This window comes from Meleagris gallopavo, chromosome 8, assembly GCF_905368555.1.
Source record: "Meleagris gallopavo chromosome 8, MGAL_WU_HG_1.1, whole genome shotgun sequence".
Taxonomy (NCBI): Eukaryota; Metazoa; Chordata; class Aves; order Galliformes; family Phasianidae; genus Meleagris; species Meleagris gallopavo.
Window position 1 is genome coordinate 9858739 of NC_139411.1, and position 25197 is coordinate 9883935.

At 36.0% G+C, this 25197-nt stretch overlaps 1 protein-coding gene across 5 annotated transcripts in view; it reads right to left on the minus strand.

Moving 5' to 3' along the window:
* Positions 1-25197, minus strand: part of CTNNA3 (catenin alpha 3) — a 422209-nt gene that overhangs the window by 387591 nt on the left and 9421 nt on the right. For all 5 annotated transcript variants that reach the window (XM_031554365.2, XM_085230255.1, XM_085230251.1 and 2 more), the window contains exons 2-4: positions 21099-21205; positions 12502-12694; positions 4498-4664 (exon numbers count right to left, since the gene is read on the minus strand). In XM_031554365.2, coding sequence (XP_031410225.2) covers positions 4498-4664; positions 12502-12694; positions 21099-21200 — 462 coding nt within the window. In that variant the 5' untranslated portion in view covers positions 21201-21205. The remainder of the gene's footprint in view (positions 1-4497; positions 4665-12501; positions 12695-21098; positions 21206-25197) is intronic.

A 25197-nucleotide genomic window follows, 5' to 3' on the forward strand; every position in this document is an offset into this window, starting at 1 on the left:
GTGTCCGTCTCAGGAGGTGCTCAAGTAAAGCTTAGATGTTGTGCTACAGGACACTGCTTTAGTGGGGAAATACTGGTGGTAGGTAGATGGTTGGACTAGCTGATCTCAAAAGTCTTTTCCAACTTTGGCAATTCTATGATTCTACAATTCAAACTCTTGCCTATTTAAAAAAAAAATTAGTTGTTTAAAGATGAAACTATTTTCATTAGTGTGTTGTATCTTATTTTCTCAGTCAATGAGCATTTGCACTGCATTATCATACTTTTATAAGCCTGTGAATTCCTAGAAATAACTAGAAATATAGTATGATGGAATATGATCAGTCAGATAGTTCTAATATGCAATAGTTTGGGGCAGTGAAGATACCATAGGACTATGTAAACAACCAAAATTATCTCCACCTTACTGGTGAAATTTCATAAAAGAATCTCATCTTCACAATGGTTCTTTTCAGTGGAACCCATCCAGTGCCAGGATCAGAGTTAGTGAGCAAGATGTTCCATCTAAGCATCAGGAAGCACTTCTGCACTGTGCGGGTGATGGAGCACAGGCACAGGTTGCCCAGATATGCAGCAGAGTCACCTCCCTGAAGATCCTCAAAAAACACCTGAATGTTGTCCTGGGCAACCTGCTCTAGGTGGTATTGCTGCTTGAGCAGCGGGGTTGGACCAGATGGACCCAGAAGTCCTTTCCAACCTCAACCATGCTGTATTTCTGAATGGAAAGCACAATACTCTTACAGGCTGCAAACTGGAAGAAGTACACGTGGTTCATCCTTTTTCTCAGGTACATGTCGAATGGCAGACATGGCAGATGACAGATAACACTAGAAGAGGCTATATATGACAGCTAGTCAAATTGTCACTGTCTCTTTCATATTCTTGTACAAAGACTGCAGAGGAAATTAAAGTGAAAAAAAACCCAGGCTGCATTCTCCCAATAGAAGCAAGCATGATATTAAATGTTTTGAATGACTGTGAGCTAATTAATCCAATTTATTGCATGAACAAGACTAAATTCAGCACTCTTTGCTAAATGAGTTTAAAAATAACATAAACAGAAAATACCCAGTGAAATACTTTGTACTGGATGAGACTTAAATAACATGCTAACCAAATATTAATATGATTAAATATTAGTATGATTAAATACTAGTAGAATGATTAATAATAAATTATTTGTATTAATTGCTATTATTTATAAATATTAATATTTTATGATGATGGGCTACCTTCTTTCTCAATTTTTTAAAATTAACTTTATTTTTATCAAACTTTTTGTGATTTTATGACAATTACAGAGCACAGAGTTATGGAAATAAAACAATGAAATATCACAGATTTCAAATGATTAATAACAGTGTAACACTTTTCTTCACATCTTTGCGAAGAGAAGAATAAAATGGACTATTAAAATGTTTTGAGCTTTTAATAACATTTTAATAACAACTGCTAAAGATTTTTTTTTTTTTTTTATGAAAGTTGATTTCCTAGTCATATGAACCTGTAGACATTGAGAAAATAGAGCTGGTACAGCAAATGTAAAGTCTACTTTCTATGCCACAGTTACTGAATACAATCTTTTTTTTATGGGATCAAGACTCCATTGAAGGGGAAAAAAAAAGAATTCCTAAGGAAGTTCAAAGGTCCAATAATTGAAGTTAAGGCCTTTGAAAGAATGAAATTAAAATACTTAATGAGTCTTATTTAAATCTGGCTCAGCTGGATAGAGCTCAGAATCTTATCTGAATGTGGTTCACTAGCATGTGTTGAAATTACCTCTTCTAAGTCTTCTAAATCTGCTAAATCTAATCTATTTCTAAATATTCTAAGTCAGTTTCCTGATTAGATGTCAACAAGATACCATGACAACTAAATACCAATGTTGTTGAGTTTAACAGCCAGTGCAGAGACCAAATAATCATGACAAATGTATCTTCTAAAAACTAGGGTCATTTTACATAAGCATTTTGGAGTGAGTTCTGCCACACAGATTTATTCGGAGACATAAATGAGGAATTCAGTTCTCATTCCTGTAGAGAATTAAACTAAAGTATGGAAGAAGAGAAACATAACTGTACTCCTTGCAGTGTTGGAGTTTCTCTGATGGTTCTCTGCATTCACTATGATCTCCAATTATTATTTGCTTTCATTTTCAAATGAAAATAATGAAATGAGTTACAGAGCTGTTTAGAAATACTGAAACTATGGGAAAGAAAGCTTCCCAGTTACAATTCTCTTATGTAAAACACACTGAAAGGATTTTACAAGAGTTCTTTTAACATAATGAACATACTTATATAAAAATGCAATGGGTTACCAATTAAAATACAATCATTTAAGACTTTTTTCACACAAATGCTACAAAAGAGGCCACTTTCTTACAGCTGGAATATAATAATATAGACTTTTCTGCAAGTCAGTGCTTATTTTATCCTGTGCTGCACCTCCAGCAATTGTCAAAGCTGAATGTTTCAAATAAAGCACTGGAACCCAAACAACATTGTTTTATTATGAAATACTGCAGTATGAAACAACAAATTCTGTTTGATTGGGAGCTAAATTTTTCCCCAAAAATTTAAAGTCAATAGAACCTGATTTTTTTTTTTTTTTTTTTAATCAGTGTGTAAGATACTAGAATATAAAAGGAAACTTGAAGAGAATTCCTCACTCTTCCCAGAAGAGGAACTCAGCAGCATATTTTGGGAGTCAGAAGTATGATGCTGGCAACATTAAAGTCACTCAAGACACTATGGTTATCAGCAAAAGAATTTGTGTAAGCAGGAAATTTTACTAATGTTGCTTAACAGAAATGGACATATTTTGCTTAATTATGGAATAGTGACCAAACCATGTTAGTTTTATATGGTAATAGAAGAACAGGGCCATCCTTGCTGTACAAAGAGAAACAGAAAAAGAAGAAAAAAGATGACTGAATACAGAATTATTATAATACAATGGCTATTCCAAAAGTAACGTCTCCTATTTTGTTATGTTGGCCCATATAAGGCAGATATTGGTGGTATGGCAGTAGAAGCTGAACCTTCCCACCAATACTCTATTAAATTTTTTTGTCATGTGACAGATGGCAAGTGAGTTGCAGTCTAACAAAATAGCACCTGATGAGCAGCCCTAAAAGTAAGAGATCAGGGAAACGTGGCAGGAGGTCTGCATGGATGAGCAAGGAACTTACAGATACACTAAAAGTAAATAAAGTAGAAATGCGGAAAAAGAGGGTCTGGCCACCTGGGAATAACATAGGAATGTTATCAGGACCTGTAGAGATGCAGCAAGAATGGCTAAGGCCTTCCTGGAAATAAATCTTTCAAAGGGAATAAAGGGCAAGAAGAAAGTTTTTGTTTTTTGTTTGTTTTTTTTTTTTTTTTTTTTTTTTTTTTAAGTACATCAACAGTAAAAGGAAGACTAGGGAAAATGTGGGTCCCCTAAATGAGGCAGACACCCTGGTAAAAGAGGGTGCTGAGAAGGCTGAATGTGCCTTCCTTGCTTCAGTCTTTAATGTGAAGACTAGACCTCAGGAATCCCAGATCTCAGAAATAAGAAAGTCTGGGGAAAGGAAGATCAACGTGGATCTGGTCAGAGAGCATCTAGCTCTCTGATAGGTCATTGAATTCCTCCAAGCGAAAAAAGTTGCACCCACTGACATCCATCAGTGTTTGCTGAACGCTTATGGACACCAAACAGTGGATGTGAGCACAGGGTGGTGGTGGGTGGCTTGTTTCAGCAGTGGCCACCAGCAGTGTGAAAGACAAAACAAATTCTGGACAGCCATGCAGACTTTTTTTTTTTTTTTTTTTTTTTAAACAAGCTCAGTGTGGAGGCTCTTGTTCATTACTAGTGAAAATGCACAGCTCATGGTGGTGACTATGTCAAAAAACTGTGTTTTGTGTCTTACCTTCATATGTACTTCCAAAATAAATCTGTCCCAGAAGGAAAAATTAAGTTGCTTTTAACAAGTATTTTCTACTATGCAATTTTTAAAGATGTGTCAAAATTAGAACTTTCTAGCCTTTTCCATCTGCAGTCTGCGAATAAATAGCTAGAGCCAGGGAGCTATCAAGGGCCTTTCTAACACATTTCCCTCCTTCTCCTTGTAGCTTATCTTTCTCAAACTGACTTGAATACAAAGAAAGACCTTGACATAATTGGTCTCTTCCCTTCCTAAATATCCACATAAAATTCCACCTTCAAAGTTCTCTAGAGATCAATCGTCTTGCACACAAATATCAAGGTTTCACACATAAACAAGAGATAAAGAAAAAGGAACTTTAAATATAGTTTTACAGATAACTATCTGCTAAGTTAGATGTAAGGCACTTTTTTTTTTTTTTTTTTTTTTAATTTTCTACAAATCAACACTTCCACTAGTTGCCAGGGTGTTATGTGTACCAAAAAAAAAAAAAAAAAAAAGAAAAAAAGAAAAAGCCACCACTTTTCTTTCTGGCCAAAGAGAGTCTGACTTAAGTCAAAATTTACTTACCACAGATAAATGTTCCAGTAAGTATGCCACATCAACCATATCTGCCAGAATAAGAAGCCGTGTAACAGCTGTAAGAAGAGATCGTGCTGTTTGGACAACTGCCTGCCTCTTAGGCAAATAGCAGGGATCACTGGTAAAAGCCTCTGCTGATATCTTTAGAGCTTGACCTGTAAAATGAAGACAAATTCATTTAGGCAATACTGCAACATTCAGGAAGAAACTTAAAATTTTGTCAGCTATCTGGGAAGTCGCAGGTATTATCAAAAAATCTGGTGTGTTTTTGTTGCCCTAACACTTTGGAATGGAGATCTATTACTGTAGATGATGCAGAATATCCTGCATTTTGAATGCTGTTTCTTTTCTGTTCTGAATCGTTTAACTCTTAAACAGTTCCTTTGGCAATCACATAATTACTCTTAACTATACACAAGAAAACCGGAGGCTCTAAGTTAAACTTTTCTAATCACTTCTTTTTATATTATTTTGTACTTACTGTTAAGTAATTCATGGACTCGGAAGAGAATCAAATATTACTTTTCTCATATGAATAAAAGTTAATAGAATGAAAATCTCATACACTCAAGCATCTAACAAATAAAATCTATGCAAATAAGCTAGCAACTGTGCAAATAGATAATAAATACTGCTTTCCAGCATAAATTTTGAAAACTAGATTTAAATGGGCACTGTATTCCTGTCAGCATTCAGTCTCTGAAAAAAATCCCTGAGTCATCCAAAGATCTTGGCTTAAACTGCTCTAACAACATTATAAGCACCAAAATTCCCTACTACCATCTCCTTCTCTCCTTTAAACTGATATTTACGCAATTATACGTACTTTAAAAATAAAACCATTACTAGTAAGTAGCATTAAACTTAATGATTAAATTAAGTCTATGCACACAAGCCCCACTTCTGCTGTCTCAACATCCAAGTCTTTCAATAAGCTTAGAACAATATAGACAAACTTCTAGCCATCAATATCCAGCTCTTACTGAATACTCGAGTGATTGCTCAGGATGCCAGATGAAGTGAGAAGTCACAGTGCAGCACAAGAAAGTGAATATTTAAGACATACTCTTCTCCTCAGACATATTCCTGCTGACTGCATTAGGCAGCTGTTCATTATGTTGGATCCAGGCCCTTAGCCATAACATTTGCATTGAAAAGAAAAACCAAACGCATTTTGGATATTGTTAGTATGACTCTGCCAAGGTCTCATATCTGGAGAATGTGGATCTCAGCACCGGTTGTTGTTTTTTTTCCTGCTTCACTTCTCTGTTTGAAAGCAGCTCAACATTTTTTATGCACTGGAGAGGTCCCTAAGACATTATTTTGTTTCAGAATAAAGAGAGTAAGAGTTGAAACTTAAAGATCAATCATCTAAAACATGCTATATATTTAACTTAATGCTCAGTTTGCAAGATCTGCCAGTTTGCCTGAATTTTGTTATTCTCAGCTTGGAAGCAAAGGTATCCTAGAGTGCATTACTGCTTAGTAAATTAGTATTTTAGCCTGCTACAGTTAGGCTACAGAGACATCTGCAATACAATATCTGAACAACAGAATTACTCCTGCCAAGTCTGAAATAGAGTGGTGTCAATCATGTGAAACTTTATTCATGTTGAATCTAATTCTCCACTGACAAACAGTGACTGCTAGCAAAGTCAGAAGGGTCTGAAACATGAACCCTCTAGGAACAAGCTGGCCATTGGCTGACGTGGTTCAATGAACAAATATATGATGGCCATAGCACCATGACCCCAAAATACAGGTGTGATTGCAGTCTAGGAAGAAAGGAGCTACAAGTATACAAGCAGCAGGAAATGACATATCCAACACCAATACAATGTGAGAACATTCTTCAAGTGCTGTAGACAGGCATGACACTGATGCAATTTAATCCATTTTTTTGTAAATCCCATCAGGCAGATTTCTCCCCTAATTACATTTGTCAAAAACAATGAAACACAGAGTACTAATTCAGTGGCGTAAATATGGAAGCAGAAAGATAAGCATATCCATCATATTTCAGCTATTTCAGACATTGAAGTAAAAAGCAATTAAAAGGAATAAAGTCAGGATATATCTTAAATATATAATTAAAGGAAGACACATAACTCCAAGGCACATTTCAGCACACACGGAGAGATAGCAAAGTAAATGGTGTTACTACCGTTAGCTGATCAAGTACTGCTGCTGCTGTCAAATGATTGCTGTTTTGTAGATTTGCTTGCCATGAATAAATAAATAAACATGCTCAAAGAGAAAGGTGAAAATATAGCTCAGCCACAGGTAATTTTTTTTAAAGTTAAGGATATCCATGCACTTCTCTCTAGCACCAAAAATATAAAAAAAATTACCTGAAAATACTTTTAAAAATAAGTCAGTCGTGAGCCTGTTGGCAAGTATGCTGTTGGCAAATAGCTGACAAGGGAACACAGACTTGCCGGGCTGCTTGCTAGCTGATGGTAGGCTGCCTGTACAGACAGTTGCAGTAATACCACTTACTGCAGTTAGTGAGCACTCTCCACAGACAGTGATCCAGATCATACTCCAGCAACAGCTAAATGTTTTTCCATGTTTCAGGCAAGACAATCAGTCTTTGAATTGATTCTCTTTCTTCTATTTAATCCTATCTAAGAGTCACATTCTTGTTTTCTGTGTGTTGTTACATCTGTCTTTCTCATTTCATTTGCAGCAGTGTGAAATCCACATGGAATGACTTTGTTGTCAATTCTTGTTTTCTCCCACAAGGAGGTATTGTTGCAAAGGAAGTCCTGGTGCTCTCTTTCCTGAATCTCACCTTTAAGGCTGATGGACTTACAGTCCAAAAGAAATACTTGTGAAAGGGAGCCCACTGACCAAGAGAGAGAGGGAGCCACTGAAGCCAGTAAAAAGAGAGGATTTCAAATCTCCTGGTGTTCTTTGGGATAAACAGCACACCGAGCATCGAAGTGCATTTTTAGATGCTCAGTTTGCCAACAAGTAGATATGCAGGAAGCGACTCAAACATGGTTGTGAAAGCATAAAGATTATACCAATATATCACAAGGTATATTTTTACATCTTTTCATATCTACATCTTATCTGGTGGTACACTTTATAATGTGTCTAATGCTATCTACATTTTACAGCATTTTGAGTAATAATGGTGGTAAATCACAAGGAACTCAGGCAGCACACACACACATACAGGGAAGTGAAGAACAACAACTAAACATGGCCACTAGATTTGTCAGTAGAATGTATATTCAAACAAAACACACCAACTGGCCTTAATCCAACCAGACTATCAAACAGTTCATAGCAACAGATCAGTAATGTTTATGCAATTTTAAATGTATTGAGTAAATTGTTTATAATCTGTATTGAGTAAAATGTTTATAATCTAAAGACTTTTTGTGCACCATAATAAGGTAATGCTTGCTCTGTAATCCCACGTTGGTCTTAAGGAGTTATCTTTTCAAGCTGCTGTTTTTGTTCAGTAACAGTAGGGTAGTTGTTTTGGTTTCTTTTATTGTTTGGTTGTGATTTTGTGTTGCTGAAGATATTTTTTTTTCTGTGCAACACACATGGTAATTACCATGTCTTCAAGGATCATAAATATGAATTACTGTCAGCTACATGTGGGGCAGGAATAATCTTCTGGTTACCGCAATCAGAAGAGCAAATAACTGTGTGACTGGTGTTGCCTGTGTATCAGCACGACTTTCAGTAATAATCCCTCTACAATCACTTTGATAGCCATTGTATCATTTAGGAGTTCTAGTCTCAAACTCAAGAAAAAAAAAAATCAGTGGTTTATACCAACAGTTGCATATTTCTAAACCCCCAATTACACTAGTATTTGCAGCCTTAAGTTCCATTACTGGCATAATCAGAATTAGGACCAGAGGAGACTGGGAGTCAGTTCACATCAGAACACAAGCCTACGCTTTCTAAAAACAAAAGATGAAAAAACACTAGTTGTTAGTATAATCACCTGTTCTTCCACCACAAGTATCATTTTTTTCTGCTATAGTTAGCCAGCTAGAGTTGGCATTATTGGTGTCAAAGCAAGGCACATATCTCCTGCATGTTCTTAATATATAATACCATTATAAGTCAGCTTGTCACAATATCCTAGAGTAGATGTTACAGGACATTTTTCTCCTGCCACAGTCTGTTATTCAGCTCAGATACCATTGTATTTTGTTGTACTGCAATTATTTTACTGCTGCATACCAGGAAGTTCTACTTCCACATTTCATACTGCTGTTTCTAACGCGTAATCAGAGCCACCACATACACCCCCAACATGCCTCATATCCAGGCTCTTAATTCCCTTTTTCATACTTAGGGACATCTGAGCCAGTTATAGATATGCCCAAAGCTCTTCTGCATAGAATCTGTTCTTGGTCTGATGAAAACTATGTGCAAAACAGGTGATCTCAAGCTTTTGTATCTAAATTCTGCCTCCTAGAACAAGCTGCAAAGTACACATGCATACATCAATGTAGGATGAGAAAACAAAGCTCATTTTTAACAGATTTTCTGGAGAAGAATAAAAATACAAATCAGCACTATCACCCTTCCTTAGTAAATATCCTCACTTTGTCCTCCCCATTTTTTTTCTTATGTGAATAGTCACATTTATTCTATGCCACAGTTTTCCCTGCCTTTTCCTCTCAACACATTAAATACGAACATTTGAAAGAGGGCTTTTTTTGCTGTTCTTTTTTGTTGTTGGCATCGTTTGGAGTTTCTGTCTTTTTTAATAATTTATTCTTTGAGGGTAAGGGAAGGCTCAAAATGTAATTCCAGCAATTAGTGTTATTAGTACTATGTTATGTGTTATGTAAGGCTTATTTAGGAACATACTTGAGACATGATAACAGCTAAATGCATGCAAGATAGACAGTGCAATAGATAGAAGCAACATAGGCAGCAACTGTTCTGTTTCTGACCAAATATGGTCAGCAAGTAATGATGATTAACACCAAACATTTTTGCTGGGCCTGTACAATTACTTGAAAACTATGATTCAATCTCATCACACCTTGATATAACTTATAGCAACAGGAACTGACATGTCAAACTCTGGACTTTAAGATAATGTTTCCCCATATAAACTACATCACTGTTTTGTCTCAAAATTAGTTAAGTATTAGAATTGGGACATTAATTATAGTTTGACGCTTAATATCAGAAGTGTTCATGTCTAAATGTTTTTTAATCCCTTGTATAAAGGTCAGTTATTTTACAATTTATAACACAGTATGAATAGAAGGCAGTTCATTCTTATGCCATACACATGAAGGCTGGCAGTGAGATTTTTTTTTTTCTAAATACTTATATCTGGATTTAATACACAATTTTTGAATAAAAATGGGGAAAAAAGTGCTCTTTAACAAAGCCAGACCAAACCAGATTACCAGGAGAACCTGTCAGCTATGAGGCTACTGGATTTCTGCACAATGCACATAGTCCATCAGCAGCCCCTGCAATCCTCCCACGTAACCTGTTTCTGATTCCACACCCTACAGACTTTCTTTTCATGCTTAAGTAAGACCAGAAACAACTTGTTTATCCACAGAGGCCTCTCAGCATTCTTGCCTGCCTTCTTTTTCTTGGGGTGCACTGCTTCTGGGCAAGAAGATGGTCCTTGAATACTGACCAGCATTCAATAATGAATACTGAATCAGCATTTTCATACTGGCCAAAACTGTTCCAGAATACTATGCATTTAATTCTAATGTCATAGTCTCCTAATTAAGCTCAGTGAGCAGCGATAAAAATGTGAGAAAAGATTTTACATTATTTTTTCCAGACATTGGTCTGCAGCTCTGTGACTCATAGTTTGGTTCACTTCTGAGTGAAATTACCTAGAGGATTGTTTCAGAATTCCAGTCTACATTAAATATAAACTGTGGCCAACTTGTAAAAATTTATAACTGGTTTTAAAGCATACGAATAAGAATACCAGCCAGTTACCACAGAAAAATTTGAACAGAGAAAATTAAATACTGTATGCTATAATATGAATGGCATGTGACTGCATGCAAACATAATTTATCAGAATTTATGATCCAGACCTTTTCAAAGAGCTTAAAGTAACAAGAGACATTTAACAGCAGCAGAATGCAACTACAGCAACAAGCAAAATTACATGTGGTGGGGTACACCACAAATTAAAAATAATACAATTCCAAAGGACTATAAATACCTGTAAAATCAACAAATATTAAAATTTACCATGTGATTGTTCACCAACTTCTTAAAATTAACTCAAGAAGTTCAGCAAATCTGTGGAGGAAAATGGGCTGCAAGCTCACGATTTGTCATTGCATAATGATAGGTAATAACATTGATTTAACTTTCTTTTAAAATGTATGCAGTGTATATAATCTACTTTACGTATTATTTATTTTTGTAGTCATCCCTAGTACTGGATGAGAATCAATACATAAATTGAAGATATGAAATATTTTTACATAATCTATGTATAAAAAAAAATCAATAGAAAACTATATTTTTTTTTTCTTGTCTTGCGTTATCGACCTAGACTGGATGGGCAAACATTTTAAGACTAATCCAAAATGGCTGATTTTTCAAAAAGCTGAACTGATCAATATGACAGATAACAATGATATTTGCTGGCTGTAAATGCTTTTAATCTCAAAGTACCTTAAGTTATCTCAGACATTGTATGCATATATCAGACTCTGAAATGCAGCCCTTGTTGGGTCCAGAAGAATCCAGTAGCTAGTAATGACTACTCTGAACAACTGCAGGCACTCAGAAACTGTCCCGGCTGCAAATGGAGGAAGACAAAACAGAAAAGAACAAACAATCTGAAGCTGTTAATTTATTAAGGGCAGGGACCTGACTCAAATGGCTAATGCAGTCCTTCAGGCACAAATTGTTACAAGGTGTAAGAATACACACTACAAAGCTTAGCTAAAGAGCAATAGAAGTGTACTCTACTGCTTGATAAAACCAAACATGGTTACAAGTTCATTCAACAGCATGGCCTGACAATAATTTCATGGTGCAGACCATTCCTCTTTGTCTGTTGCTACTTATTTGGAAAGGTTTTCATCAGCTCCTCTTAGTCTGAACCCAGGCAACCATCAGAAGCTCACTTCTAAAATTCATGGAGTACTGATGATATAAATACCATGTTTACCAAATGACCAGGCACTAAGAACATTACTCTTCTGTCCTGATTCTCCTTTGAAATCTTCTCATGAATCAATTTTCAGGACTTATTTATGAAGGAGCCTGTTTCAGATGTCTATCATTCAGTATGCAATTATTCGAGCTGAGCTTCTTACTCAATCAACTAGATCTTGATTATCCATGAAGAGAGCAAAAAATCAACAGAGCAACAAATAGCTAAAGAATGTGACTAATACTCTGGGAGCCTGTTTGGAAATGAGGAGACAGGCTATCAGGAAATGGAACATGGCAAAAACTGGCCAAAAATGAGCTGTTCTGACATAAGAAGATGAGTATTACAGTAGCTTGAAGCTTCCATTGTTCTTCTACTAAAGACTCAAAATGTAACTCCAAACAAGCCTACTGCTCACAAACTAAATTCTTACTACTGCACAAAAGAGGGAGTATGTCTTTTTTTATTATTATTTCTATCTAAAAGGTCTTAAACTCAGATTTAGGAAAACAGCTCTTTCCAAGAAAAGAAACAAAGTATGCATTATCTTAAACATGTGCTAAATAGTCAGTAAAATCAGCTAGGGGGATCCTGTCTTCATTAAAAAGAAAGCATACGTATATTTTTAAAGGCAATACTATCCCTAACATAAGCGCTTTTCCACATCCCCAGCTTGCATGCTTTACCTCTTTACTAGTGGTATCTGAGAGCATACAATCAGACAGCATAAATTTCAGATATTTGCACACAAAAACATATTTCTCATGGATACCTCAGCTTCTTTTTCATACCAAAGTTGCATGGGTAAGCTAATTCCTTTAAGTGCCCTCATCACATAAAACACTTACTTTCTTTCTGAACATCAGCCAGTGCTGCATGAAGTTCCTCCTTTAAGACGGCTGCTTCCTTGGCAATTTTTTCCCCTTTGTCCAATAGATTCCAAGTGGCCTCTTCCACAGAAGCTAACAAGACACGAGCTCTTTTTGAACGTCCCTTTTTCTTACCAGAGGGGTTCTGTGGACATTTCACTAGCGTTGTAACCTACATTTAAAAAAAATAAAAAAATAATAAAATAAAAAGAGAGAGAGAGAATAGCAGTGTAGGTTCTATAACAAATCAAGAGTAGGGCTGGTTTCTTCTCACTGGTGACAGGTGACAAGGGGAAATGGCCTCAAGTTGCACCAGGGTAAGTTTAACTTGGATATCAGGAAAATCTTCTTTACAGAAAAGGTTGTAAAGCTCCCCAGGGAGGTGGCTGAGTCACCATCCCGGGATGTGTTTAAAAACTGTTTGGATGTGGTGCTCATGGACATGATTTAGCAGAGGTTTGTTAGAGTTCAAGTAGCATCTAGTTGGACTCGATGATCTTTAAGGTCTTTTCCAATCTGAGTGATTCCATGATTCTAATTTATGCTGCTTTCAAATTAACAAAATAAAATGATAGTTCAGAATAAACCATGAGATTTCCCCTGCTTTAAAGAGAGACAGGCAAGTCCAGCCCACACAGTGAGAATGTGCAAAATTATTAAATTTGACAGACTTAATCTGATATTCCTAATTTTTATGTTCTCTCTGTAAGATCAAAGCAAACTCAATGGAAATTTCACTCTCATATTAATCCTGATATAAACTGCTAACACTGCTTATTATAAAAAAAAACCTCATCATGATATAAAAACTACTAATGCTATTTAGGAAGGCTTCAGCCAAGCAGGCAGCAGTTCTGCATTTTCCCACACTTGCCTCTTAAATCTCTCATTATCTCAGAAGCAAATATATGAATTGAGTATAAATACATTTCAAAATACTTTCTCATCTTATATGCTACGACTGCAGTGGCCAGAACTTAATGCATCAGAATTCTGAGGATCTTTCAGCATAAAAGTTGTACACAGTTTTAAACAGAATGTAGATTACTGCAGCCTTATCTAAATTACAATTTTTAACAATGCACTTTAGCATTAATAAAGAAGTTATTTTTGTTTAGCATCCCACTCCACATTCCTCATCATTTGAGCACAGCCTCCACATTCCAACAAAATCTTTGCAGCAGACTGTTCTCTCAAGGATTGTTTGAGTTGTCAGCAACACAGGAACACTACTAAAATATTTTTAAAGTAAAGTGTTATACAAATATCTCAAGACATATTTTCTTTTCGGTAAGTTCACTAATCCTCCTTGTACTTCCATGCAGTGCCAAAATGTAGATAGTGTAGAATTAAGTACAGACCTACTTGTGGGACTCAATGAACACATTTTCTAAGTATGAATTGCTTCGTTTTATTAAATAGCATTCCAAACATATTAAATCAGCCTATTCATTTGTGCAGTAGACAACAACATTGTGCAAGGAAAGTTAGAGCTGTGTATGAATTTCTTAGACCACCAGGCAGGTTTAGCTCATGGCTGCAGTACAGAGACTGGTTTGAGCAGATCTGTGGAATAGTACTCTCTTCACAGGTCCAGGAGGAGAAGATCCAGTGTTCATGAATTCATATACTTTCATGCTTTTCATGAATCAGTACCTTTAGAGTAAATAAAAAAACATCCTCTGGAAAGCATTTCTGTAAGCTTATCCATCATGTAAAGAAAAAAAGTGTTGACCCTTATGGCATTCATGTGGAATTTGGGGTCAGAAAACTAAGATCAGCCACTTAACACCAACAGCCATGGGATGTCATAAGGAGGACATCAACATAGATAGCTCAGAATCAGATTGTTAGAAAGGATTTTGGTATTCTGATAAGCCAGGAAGGAAAGCAAATAAAAATAGTTATGCACCAGCCAGCTCCTGGAGAATATATTAGGAATTTAAATACCTTCTAAAAAAAAAAAAAAAAAAAAAAAAAAAAAAAAAAAAGAAAAACAAAAATCCTACAATATTATCTCTAGAGCATTTAATGAAGCTTCAGTAGTATTTTAAGAGATATCTGAAGAAATTATAAGCTGATATAAGGAAGTCAGAACACAACTTTAAAAATGAAGCTGTCACCAAAAAAAATATTAAGAAGCCTTTTACATATCTTAACTATTTATTTTTCTGAGTTTTAATGTAAGTTCATTTTAATGTAAAATATCCATACTCCTTATTCATACATTTTTGAGGAAGAAGAAAGGAAACAAATGTAAAAATAAGAAAAATAATCTTTACTGCAGGTGAAAACTCATAATTCTAAGACATTTCATCTTCAGCATTACTGCCAGAAAATATCAGAAGTATAATTTCTACAGAAAAGGGACCAATGTCACTTAATAGAATCAGCTTTTGATCTCAAATACAAGTCAAAATTTGATAAGTACCTCTCGGCTTAAGTAATTTAATAGATACAGAAGAACTACTTCATTTTCCAACACAAAATCCCAGTGAGGAATACAAAACCGTAATGATGATCCTACACAAAGAACTGAATTAAGTAGCAATAAATATAGCATGCTTTTTTGATCCACTGTCAATACAGGTTGCCAAATAGTGACAGAATGAATACCCCATTAAAACGACAGCATTATCAGGCTCAGAGTAATAATTAAAAAAAAAAAGCAAGAGAGACAGAGAAACACACCCCATTAATCCAGCTCATGCCTAATTGTATTTCAGTTACTTTTATGTTGCCACACATCCTTATTGCTGTATCCAACATGGCTACCTCCCAGCATTCAGTGGAAATCAACACCATATTTTACAATACTTAAGATGTTTAGGAGGAGAATTACTATAGGACCAAAGTTTTTAAAGTGAGATTTTCAAATCTATATGCCATCACAGTGGCAAATCTGCTGTTGTCAGTTGTTACCATTATTTATTAAGCTTGTAGAATTGCTTTGTTTTTTGTTTTTCTCATGATTCACAAATACTGAATTCCTAGGGCACTGTGCAGTAATTCTTCTAATGCTATATTCAGAACCAGACCAGTCTTCAAAAGACAATCTATTAACACTGCAGTAGTTAAAGAAAAAACAGTACTTTCATACCTTGAGTATGAATTTTTTTAATTAAAAAAAAATTAAAAAATTAAAAGCATCAATCACAAAATAGTTTATAAGTGTTGAAAAAGCATTTAGTTAAGTAACTGCAACCTCTAGACATTTGAAGAAACAATATAAGAACTCAGCAATCTAATGACAACGGCAGAAGTACCTTCCCACTTTTTCAAATGCTAACCACCCCTTGTCTGAGTCAGATGTTTGGGAATAACAAAATGTTGCCCATAAAAATAAATACTGCTTAATCAGTTGCACTGTGCATGAAGTAAATTCACCATATAGAACTAAAAACAGTAGTGAATCATTTCTATGTGAGCAAAGTTTTGTCAGTGTGAGCAACATGGGAATAAATAAAAACCTTTCTACTTTCTTGTTTTTATAGGTAATACAATACAAGAAATCCTAAAACACATGCATTTGTAAGTATTCTGTAAAACTCAACTCTCTCTCACAGCCATAAAATTTCCATAGCCTGTATGCGTGCAAAGAATATAAATATATGGAAGAAATGGTGCTTGGTAAGGAAAAACTCTTTGAAATATTTGAGAAGTATACATATACACACATGTCTTATATTAAGTGTGTGTATATGTACAAATAAAGAGACAGAGACAGAACTTCAGACACGGTCTCCAAATAAGTGGCTAATCTGCATCTCATAGGGCTTGCATAGATCACAGAATAAAAGCAGTTAGGAAGTGTTTCCTTTGTGAATTATTGAAGTTATATTAATCTCATCCAGTCACATCTTTCTTAAATTTTAATTAATGTAAATTCAAAAGGGACGATGTCTAGCACTACTTTGCTACTTGTCAGGGCTGAGATAGAGTTAAGTTTCTTCACAGAGGCTCGTACAATGTTGTGCTTTAGATTTTCTATGAAAATAACAGTAATAACACAACTGTTTTAGTTGTTGCAGAACAGTGCATACACAGAGCCAAGGGCTTTTCTACTTCTCATGCTGTCCTGCCAGAGACAAGGTCGGAACGCACAAAAAGCTGAGAGGATACAATCAGGACAACTGACCCCAGCTGGCCAAAGGTATGTCCCATACCATGTGGTGTCATGCCTATCAATAAAGACTGGGGTAAAAGAGGAGGAAGTGGAAGACACTCAGAGCATAGGCATTTGTCTTCCAAAGAAAATATTACACTGTTATATGTCCCTTCTGTCTTAAAAGTGGCTGAAAATCTGCCTGCTGACGGGAATGAATGAACAAATCCTTGTTTTGCTTCACTTGCACACAGTTTTTAGATCACATAGCAAACAGTCTTTATCTCAATCTATGATTTCTCTTACTTTTACCTCTAGGATTCTCTCCCTCATCCCACTTGGGAAGAGCAGGTGAGCAGCTGTGTGGTGTTGAGCTGCCTGCAGGGTTAAACAACAACACTATAGAAGCAAATTTATATCTAGTCTTAAATGTTATTCTTAGTATAATTAGCAAAGAAATTCAGCAAGCTTTGGTCTCCGAGAATGAGATAGGAAGGGGATGCTTTTCTATTACATTAACTATTTTATGAGTAAACATTGCACTAGCATGCCAGTAGAAATCAGCTATGCAAATGACAATACCTTGTGGCCTTCTGATTGCCTCACACTACTTGTTCCACAGCGGAGTGTCTCTGATAAGAGACCAGAATTATAGAAAGACTGTCTAAGCATGTTCCCAACCTCCAAGAGAACAGCTGTCAGCAGAATGGTATCAATTTTGACAATACTCATTTTTAACATGTCAGATGTATTTACCAGAAAACCTTGATCACAGAATCATAGATTCTATGATAGGGAATTGTACCTAAAAGCCTTCCTTTCAAACATACTTTTCCCAAAACACCTGGAATAAAATAAAAGCCATGAACAAAGACAATCCCTTCTAGTGCTTGTTTGCATGGGGGCAGGGGGTTGAGAAGGATTAAAGAAATTTTTTTCCATAACTCCGAAGACACAGGGCAACTAGCAGTATGTCCCCATGAGAGTACAGTATAGGAGTATAATGCTAATCACACTAACACACTTATACCACTTTCTACATGTGAGTTCCTCTCTCTGCAGAGCCCTGCACAGCAATATTTTAACACACCACCTTAGGACAGGTCACTTCTCGGGATGCCAAGAGAGAGATGCAACAATACTGGCGGTCCTGCAATGCCCTAGACATCATTATTTAGGGATGTTGTTTCATTTGAAGGGAGAAGTTACCAAGTTAGATAGTTGTATGCAAAACAGTGGGTTGTGCTATTTTCAGTCTCAAAGTGATCACCACTGTCAATTGCAAAATGCAGCAAAGAGAGAGGGAATCTAGAAATGTCACTTCCAAAATGACTTCTGCACAGGCTGCTTGTGGTTTTTAAGTTTCTTTTCATACTGATGCCATTAACCAAATTACTGTCCTAAGTCTTAATGTAACTGGCCAGTACAGACTTCAGAGAATCATAAACACACATAAATGCTCCTATAGTCCTAAAAAACTACTCAATACATTGGAACATATATCTCAAAATGAAGTTAAATTATGTTCAAAGCAGCAGCTAAGTGAATCAGGCTAGAACAGTCTTACTGTATTATCTATAACTGCTATGATTGTCCTTCTAATTGTAGATCAGTTTCCATTTATTGCCTGTCCAACATCTTAATCATTCTTCAATTAATATTCATTTTCAATCTCTGCTTTTGCTTTTTCAATTTTTTTTGCTTCCTCAGCCTTCTAAAATGCAAGTGTGCCTTTCAGAGTTCTATTACAAAACAGTTCTATTATATAACAAAGGGGGTTGAGTGTAAAAAAAGTAAAAATCATATTTTCTTTGGGCTGAAGAAGTCTCCATTTTTAACAGCTTTTTAATCAATATTTCAGAATATTTTTTAAACATATTGGATAGCTTGGTTTATTGAGTTTCTTTGATCCAGTAAGACTCAGGCCAAAATTTACATTTCACCTCTTTTAAAAATGTCCCTGTTGTAGCACAAGCTGACCTACAGAATGCAGACTAAACCCATCCAAGCCTATCACTCTGAAACTGATCTTATACAATGGTCGATTTTGGCAACTTCCCACAAAGCACTGAGCTGTTACTGAAGTTTTATATGTCATCAATCATACCATGCAGAAATAAATATATAAATAATATATTATATATATTATATAATATATTATATAATATATATAATATAATATATTAAATAATAATATTATATATATTATATTAATATATATAAATATATAAATACATAATAACGGGAAGGCAAAAGAAGTGACAAGCAGCTTAGTTAATAAAAGCTTAAACTGAGGTAATGATAAAAAGATCACTTAGAGAAGAAGAGAATTTTCTAGAAGGAATAGATAAAGAAGGAAAAGATCAATTTAAAAATATTTCCAAAACAATCACCCAATAAAATAAATAAATAAATAAAATTCTGAATGGATGAAATCAGCAAAGACAAATTTTCAAAGGGGGGAAATATAACTTCATTATAACTTCATTCAAGATAACTTCAAGATAAATTTACATCACTTAAATAGATTTTAAAGCAATTTTTTCAAAGAATATCTGTTATAACACATTATCAGCACTTCTTTTCTTAGGTTTTAGACCATATAGGGCATTTCCAAGAGAAATGACTAATCTGTCATGAAAATGCAAATACATATAAGCATCATCACACCAAACATATTTGGCATTCTCTAGTCCTCATCTTTCACTGCTGTATTCATTTTCTCTCCACTCATATCATGTGCTGCCTTTTTAGATATAATCTGACAGTTCCTTTGTACCTGGTCACAACTCCTTGGCAAGCCCAGATAACAAGTCTGCAGAGGACTGGCTCCCAGAACAAAGAATGAAAAACACAATCAGAGCAGTGTGTAAAAAGGAGTGCATTCCTGGAGAAACAAAATTTACCATAAGCCAAAGTGGTTGACACAGTCAAAAGATGCCAATTAATGACCCATGGGACAGAAAAATATATATTTTTCCTTCAGTATCTATTCAAGTACAACAATAGCAGTTGTGGTTTTAATAAAAATGATAGTTTTATTTATTTTTAATAGAGAAATTGCAGTTATAATAAAATAGAAATAATAGAACATTATATATCTTTTTTGTATGTGTAACTGTTTGTTGTTTCATTTTGTTTTTGCTTTTTAAATAAGCTATAAATTCCCAATTATTGCATGTCTATAAACAAAATAATGGCCAGAATACTGGATTTTCAGCCCAGTTACGTTCTGTTTACCTAACCATTCTCCCAGTTAACTTTTTGTTTGCTGTTTATTGACATATACTACTTAACAAAAAGTTATTCTCTTGTAACATGCGTTATTCAGTGAATTTGAAATGATATTAACCAATCACAGAAGCTAATTCAAAGCCATTATACCTACCATTTTTCAGGTTGTAAAATTGGCCAAAGTATTCTTTGCATATTAGCAAATGTCCAAAATTTGAATGTGAAATTTTGTACCTATACAAACTGCAGCCAGAGCAACGGCTGCCATGCAAACATATCCCCATGCACCAGGAAAAAGAATACTTAAGAAGCAGTGTACAGCAATGACAGGAAATTCAGCATCTTGAAAAGGCTGAAGGACACTCGTAGACAGACAACCTTGTGGTACATGCAGTTGACTAAATAAAAACAAGTACTTGTACATTTCTAAATAAAATGAAGAAAGTATTCAACAAGATTGAGATTTAAAATAGAAGATGCACTCTGTTTTCTTTTTCTGTAAAGATCCTTTAACACACTTAGTTACCCACAGTATTTGCAGAATCATGTCAAGTCTTCTGCAAGTAGGTCCTTGCCATTCCACTGGATAAAAAATAAAAGATTTCTAATCCATAAAAAATATACACAAAGTTTGTTAAATATTCTCTCTCTAACAGCATATTGAACTGGTGAATACTTCAAATAAAACTCAAGAATGCAGAACTGCTCCTAAAATGAAAGTTTCATCAATAAACCTGCAAATCTCCCAGTTCAAATTTTCTTTAGTTGGAAGGAAAAGTGCTAAGATATGTTTATACAATACACAGCAATTATGCAGCTCTTAGGGAATCTCTTCTAAAATAAAACAGAATAGTTTGGTTTTTGTTCCCCCAGAATTTGTGTAAAGAAACTCACCTACAGATTTCAAGGCTCCATCCACTATTTACAAGATGAAACTTTTCATGATTTGAACTCAATCTCCGAACACACTCCACATTTAAATGCCCATGGATAATACTGCGCAAAAGACTAGCTAAAACATGCAATAGTTACTATACCAAACAATGTAGCATTTGCAAAAAGGAAGTAACTTCATGAATTACCAAGGCTGGAAGAAGATGTTCTCTGTACAATTCCCAAGCCAGTTTCAGAAGAGTCATGAGTATGCTTTTCACAATAGTGACCTTAACCTAAGTTCTTCAACCTCATTCATTTCTCTATATGTCTACCTAATTTCTTTTCTGCAATGTTAAAATACCTGAATTATAAGTGGTTCCAGTAATTTCTCCACTGTAAAGGTCTGGATCTGCAGATCCTGAGGATCAATTTTCAGTTTAATGTTTGGTACTTTGGTTGACATTTCGCCTAGGAACAAAGCAGAAAGGTAAAAAATGGTTTAGTATGCAATTATTAGCCATGAGAGCCCACTACCATCTGTTGGTGTCCAGAAACTTCTTCCTGGAATAAAGGCTTGGTTCCACAAAGGATTAGGATTTTAAGAAATACGATTAATTTTTATAATCCCTTGCTTCTAAATTGTGAAAATATATACAGATACTCACATATACTGTGAAATAATAGATTTAAGATACACATAAATATCTTCTCTTCAAGATTTCTAATTTGACTATGTATTTTAAAAATGCAAAAGGATAATTGTATTAGAAATCCATTAAATATAAATTCTGTAGTAGTCAATATTTTTTTTTAAATATGTATTTCATTATTAGATCTACTGAAAAACTGCATTACTGAATACAGAATCACAGAATTGTAGGGGTTGGAAGGGACCTCTAGAGATCATCGAGACCAACCCCCCTGCCAAAGCAGGTTCCCTACACCAGGTCGCACAGGTAGGCATCCAGGCGAGACTTGAATATCTCCAGAGAAGGAGACTACACAACCTCCCTGGGCAGCCTGTTCCAGTGCTCCGTCACCCTCACCGTGAAGAAGTTCTTAGGCACATTCGTGCAAAACTTCCTATGCTGCAGCTTATGTCCGTTTCCCCTCGTCCTGTCTCCACGTACCACTGAAAAGAGACTGGCCTCACCGCTATGGCCGCCACACCTCAGATATTTATAAACCTGGATCAGGTCCCCTCTCAGTCTTCTTTTCTCAAGGCTAAACAGACCCAGTTCGCTTAGCCTTTCTTCATAGGGGAGATGCTCCAGGCCCTTCACCATCTTTGTGGCCCTCCGCTGGACTCTTTCCAAGAAATCCCTGTCTTTTTTGTACTGGGGAGCCCAGAACTGGACACAGTACTCCAGATGAGGTCTTACCAGGGCAGAGTAGAGGGGGGGGAGCACCTCCCTCGACCTGCTGGACACGCTCTTTTTAATGCACCCCAGAATGCCATTGGCCTTTTTGGCCACGAGGGCACACTGCTGGCTCATGGCCAACCTGTCATCCACCAGGACGCCCAGGTCCCTCTCTGCAGAGCTCCTCTCCAGCAGCTCATCCCCCAGCCCGTATTGGTGCATGCAATTATTCCTCCCTAGGTGTAAGACCCTACACTTGCTTTTGTTGAACCTCATCCGGTTTCTTACTGCCCAGCTCTCCAGCCTGTCCAGGTCTCGCTGAATGGCAGCACAGCCTTCAGGCGTGTCAGCCAATCCTCCCAACTTCGTATCATCAGCAAACTTGCTGAGGGTTGCCACTATACCCTCATCAAGGTCATTGATGAAGATGTTGAACAAGACCGGACCCAGCACAGACCCCTGGGGGACACCACTGGTTACAGGTCTCCAGCCAGACTCTGCACCACCAACGACGACCCTCTGCGCTCTGCCAGTCAGCCAGTTCTCAACCCACCTCACTGTCCACTCATCTATCCCACACTTCCTCAGCTTTGTTATAAGGATGTCGTGGGAGACAGTATCAAACGCCTTTCTAAAATCAAGGTAGATTACATCTACCGCTCTTCCCCCATCCACCCAGCATGTGACAGCATCATAGAAGGCCACCAAGTTGGTCGAGCACGACCTCCCCTTGGTGAACCCAAATACACCACAGAAGAAAAACACAGGTGTTATGTGTAGAAGACCTATATCTTACTCATGCATTAAAGCACAGTGGTTGTAATAAACAGCTTGAGAACAAAAATGTACATAGAAGCTCCTAAAAGTCCCAGTAATTAACAATATGAAAAAATGAAACATTTAGTTATTTTATACCGTGCAGTAGCAAATGCTTTCTAAGTGTCAAGACAGATTAAGTCAAGAAAACCTACAACTGAAGTCAGTAAGATGGAATTAAAGCTAAGGGAGATCTTTAAAGTGATTAAGTCATTCATTAGGAGTTTGATCCAAAGTTCACTGATGTTAATTTAAGGGTTTTCACTGAGTTTACTGGGCCCTGGTTCAGGCTGCAGTGAAATGAGTGTGCGCCAGCAGAGAATTATAACTGTGTTTCAGTAGGAAAGCAACTAATTATTGCTCCAAAATAAAAGACACTTCAAATTTTCCAGTAACTCAGCATCCCATAAAACAACTCAGCAAAGCCTTTTTATCCAATAAAGACTTCAAACACAAAAATAATGGATACTTGTCTGTTTTTGAGCAGGACTTATTACAACCACTGATGTTGTATAATAAAGTAATAAGGTAGCACGATTTTACAGGCTGAAGTAATATAATATAACCTCCTGGTGAACCTAGCATTGATTTAATACTATGTAGTAGGTTTAAGCTTTCTATACCAAGTTGTTGTTTGTCTTATAATAGATATCCACATTTCAATTGCAGGCAATGATAGTAAGAATGATAATTAAAGAATTAAGGTTAGAAGTAATTTAAGTTTTTGCCAATCTCAGTAAAGGTGATACAAGTGCTAAATTTATTGCTTCATTATAAACTACATTAGCTGCAGCCCTAGGTTCCCACAGATTCAGTTGCATATAATCAGGTGAGAGTGCATGGAAAGAACAGATTCTTCAGTTTTAATTATATTTACAAGTCAACAGATAAGAGAACAATCCTGACATGAAATTGACGACAGTTTTCCTTCCAGATAACTTTTTTTTTTTTAAAGGCAATTTTTGAAATGTCAGTGCATATCATTTCACTATGTTTCACACATTTATTTCTTAGACGTAAGAAATTTTGTCTGTAACAAAAGCCGAGGAAATAAAATTTGGGACACCAAAAATTAGTTGTGTCAGTGGCTCTTTTTCTGTTCAGTGAATCATCAATTAGACTGCTCCCACCATTCTAAAAGACTTCAACGTAACTTATCCCTCTCTTTGAAGGGAAGTGACTCCCTTTCTCATTATTCAGCACTTCAAAAATTCAGATGTCTCCTAATCAAAGGGACTGCAGCTCTTCTGCTAGTTCAAACTGCCGTTTATACTTCCCCATGATAAAGTTCTATCTACAGAAGCACAGAATCATAAGGGCTAGAAGAGAAATCTGGAGGTCGTATAGTCAAATCCCCAAGCAAGCTTACAAATCTCATCTCTTACTCCCACCACCTCACTGTAGCCATTAAGAAGCAGTTTGAGAAGGACAACTCGGTATCTTTTGCTCTTTCTTTTCCATTCATTGTAAAATACATTGTAAAATACTGGCTCAAAGAGCCAGAAGCAAAATGGGGATGATGGCTAGGGCAAGGCAAAATATTTTTGTTTTCAAACTTTGTTCAAGTAGTGTTTTTAGTATTTCAGTCCAAGGAAAACCACAAGAGACAGAAGACATCAGAAGTCAACAAATTCAAAATATCTACAGTGCTGAACATAATAAATATCTGAATGAGTCAGACCAACAGTCCATCTAGCTCAGTATACTTGCCACGGTCAGGCTAGTTAGTGAAGACATGTAAGCCTGGCCATTTCTTATGATTCATCTTTCCCATGCGCCTCCAATACCGAAAACTGACGTTAGAGGGCACATCCCTAACTAGTATCCATTTAAGGACAAACTGACCATCAATCTGTCAACTCTTTTTGAATTTTTTGATTGAAAACAAAAGTAAATATACATACATAATTGTCAAAAAGGCAATACTTAGTAGCTCAGTAAATCAAGAGATTTATTATTCTCTCTCTGACAGAGAGAGTCCCTCCCTATGATCTTTTCATCAGGGAGTTTAGTAATAGGACAAGAAGTAATGGCTTCAAGCTAAAAGAGGGTAGATTAAGATGAGAAAAGAGGAAGAAATTCTTTACTCAAGAGGGTGGAGCAGTGCTAGAATTTGTTGCCAAGAGAGATTGTGGATGCACCATACCTGGGAATGTTCCAGGTCAGGTTGGATTGTGGCCTAGACAACCTGATCTACTGGGTGGCAACCCTGCCCACAGCAGGAGACTGAAACTAGATGAGCTTTAAGGTCCAATCAAAACCTTTATCTGATTCTATGATTAA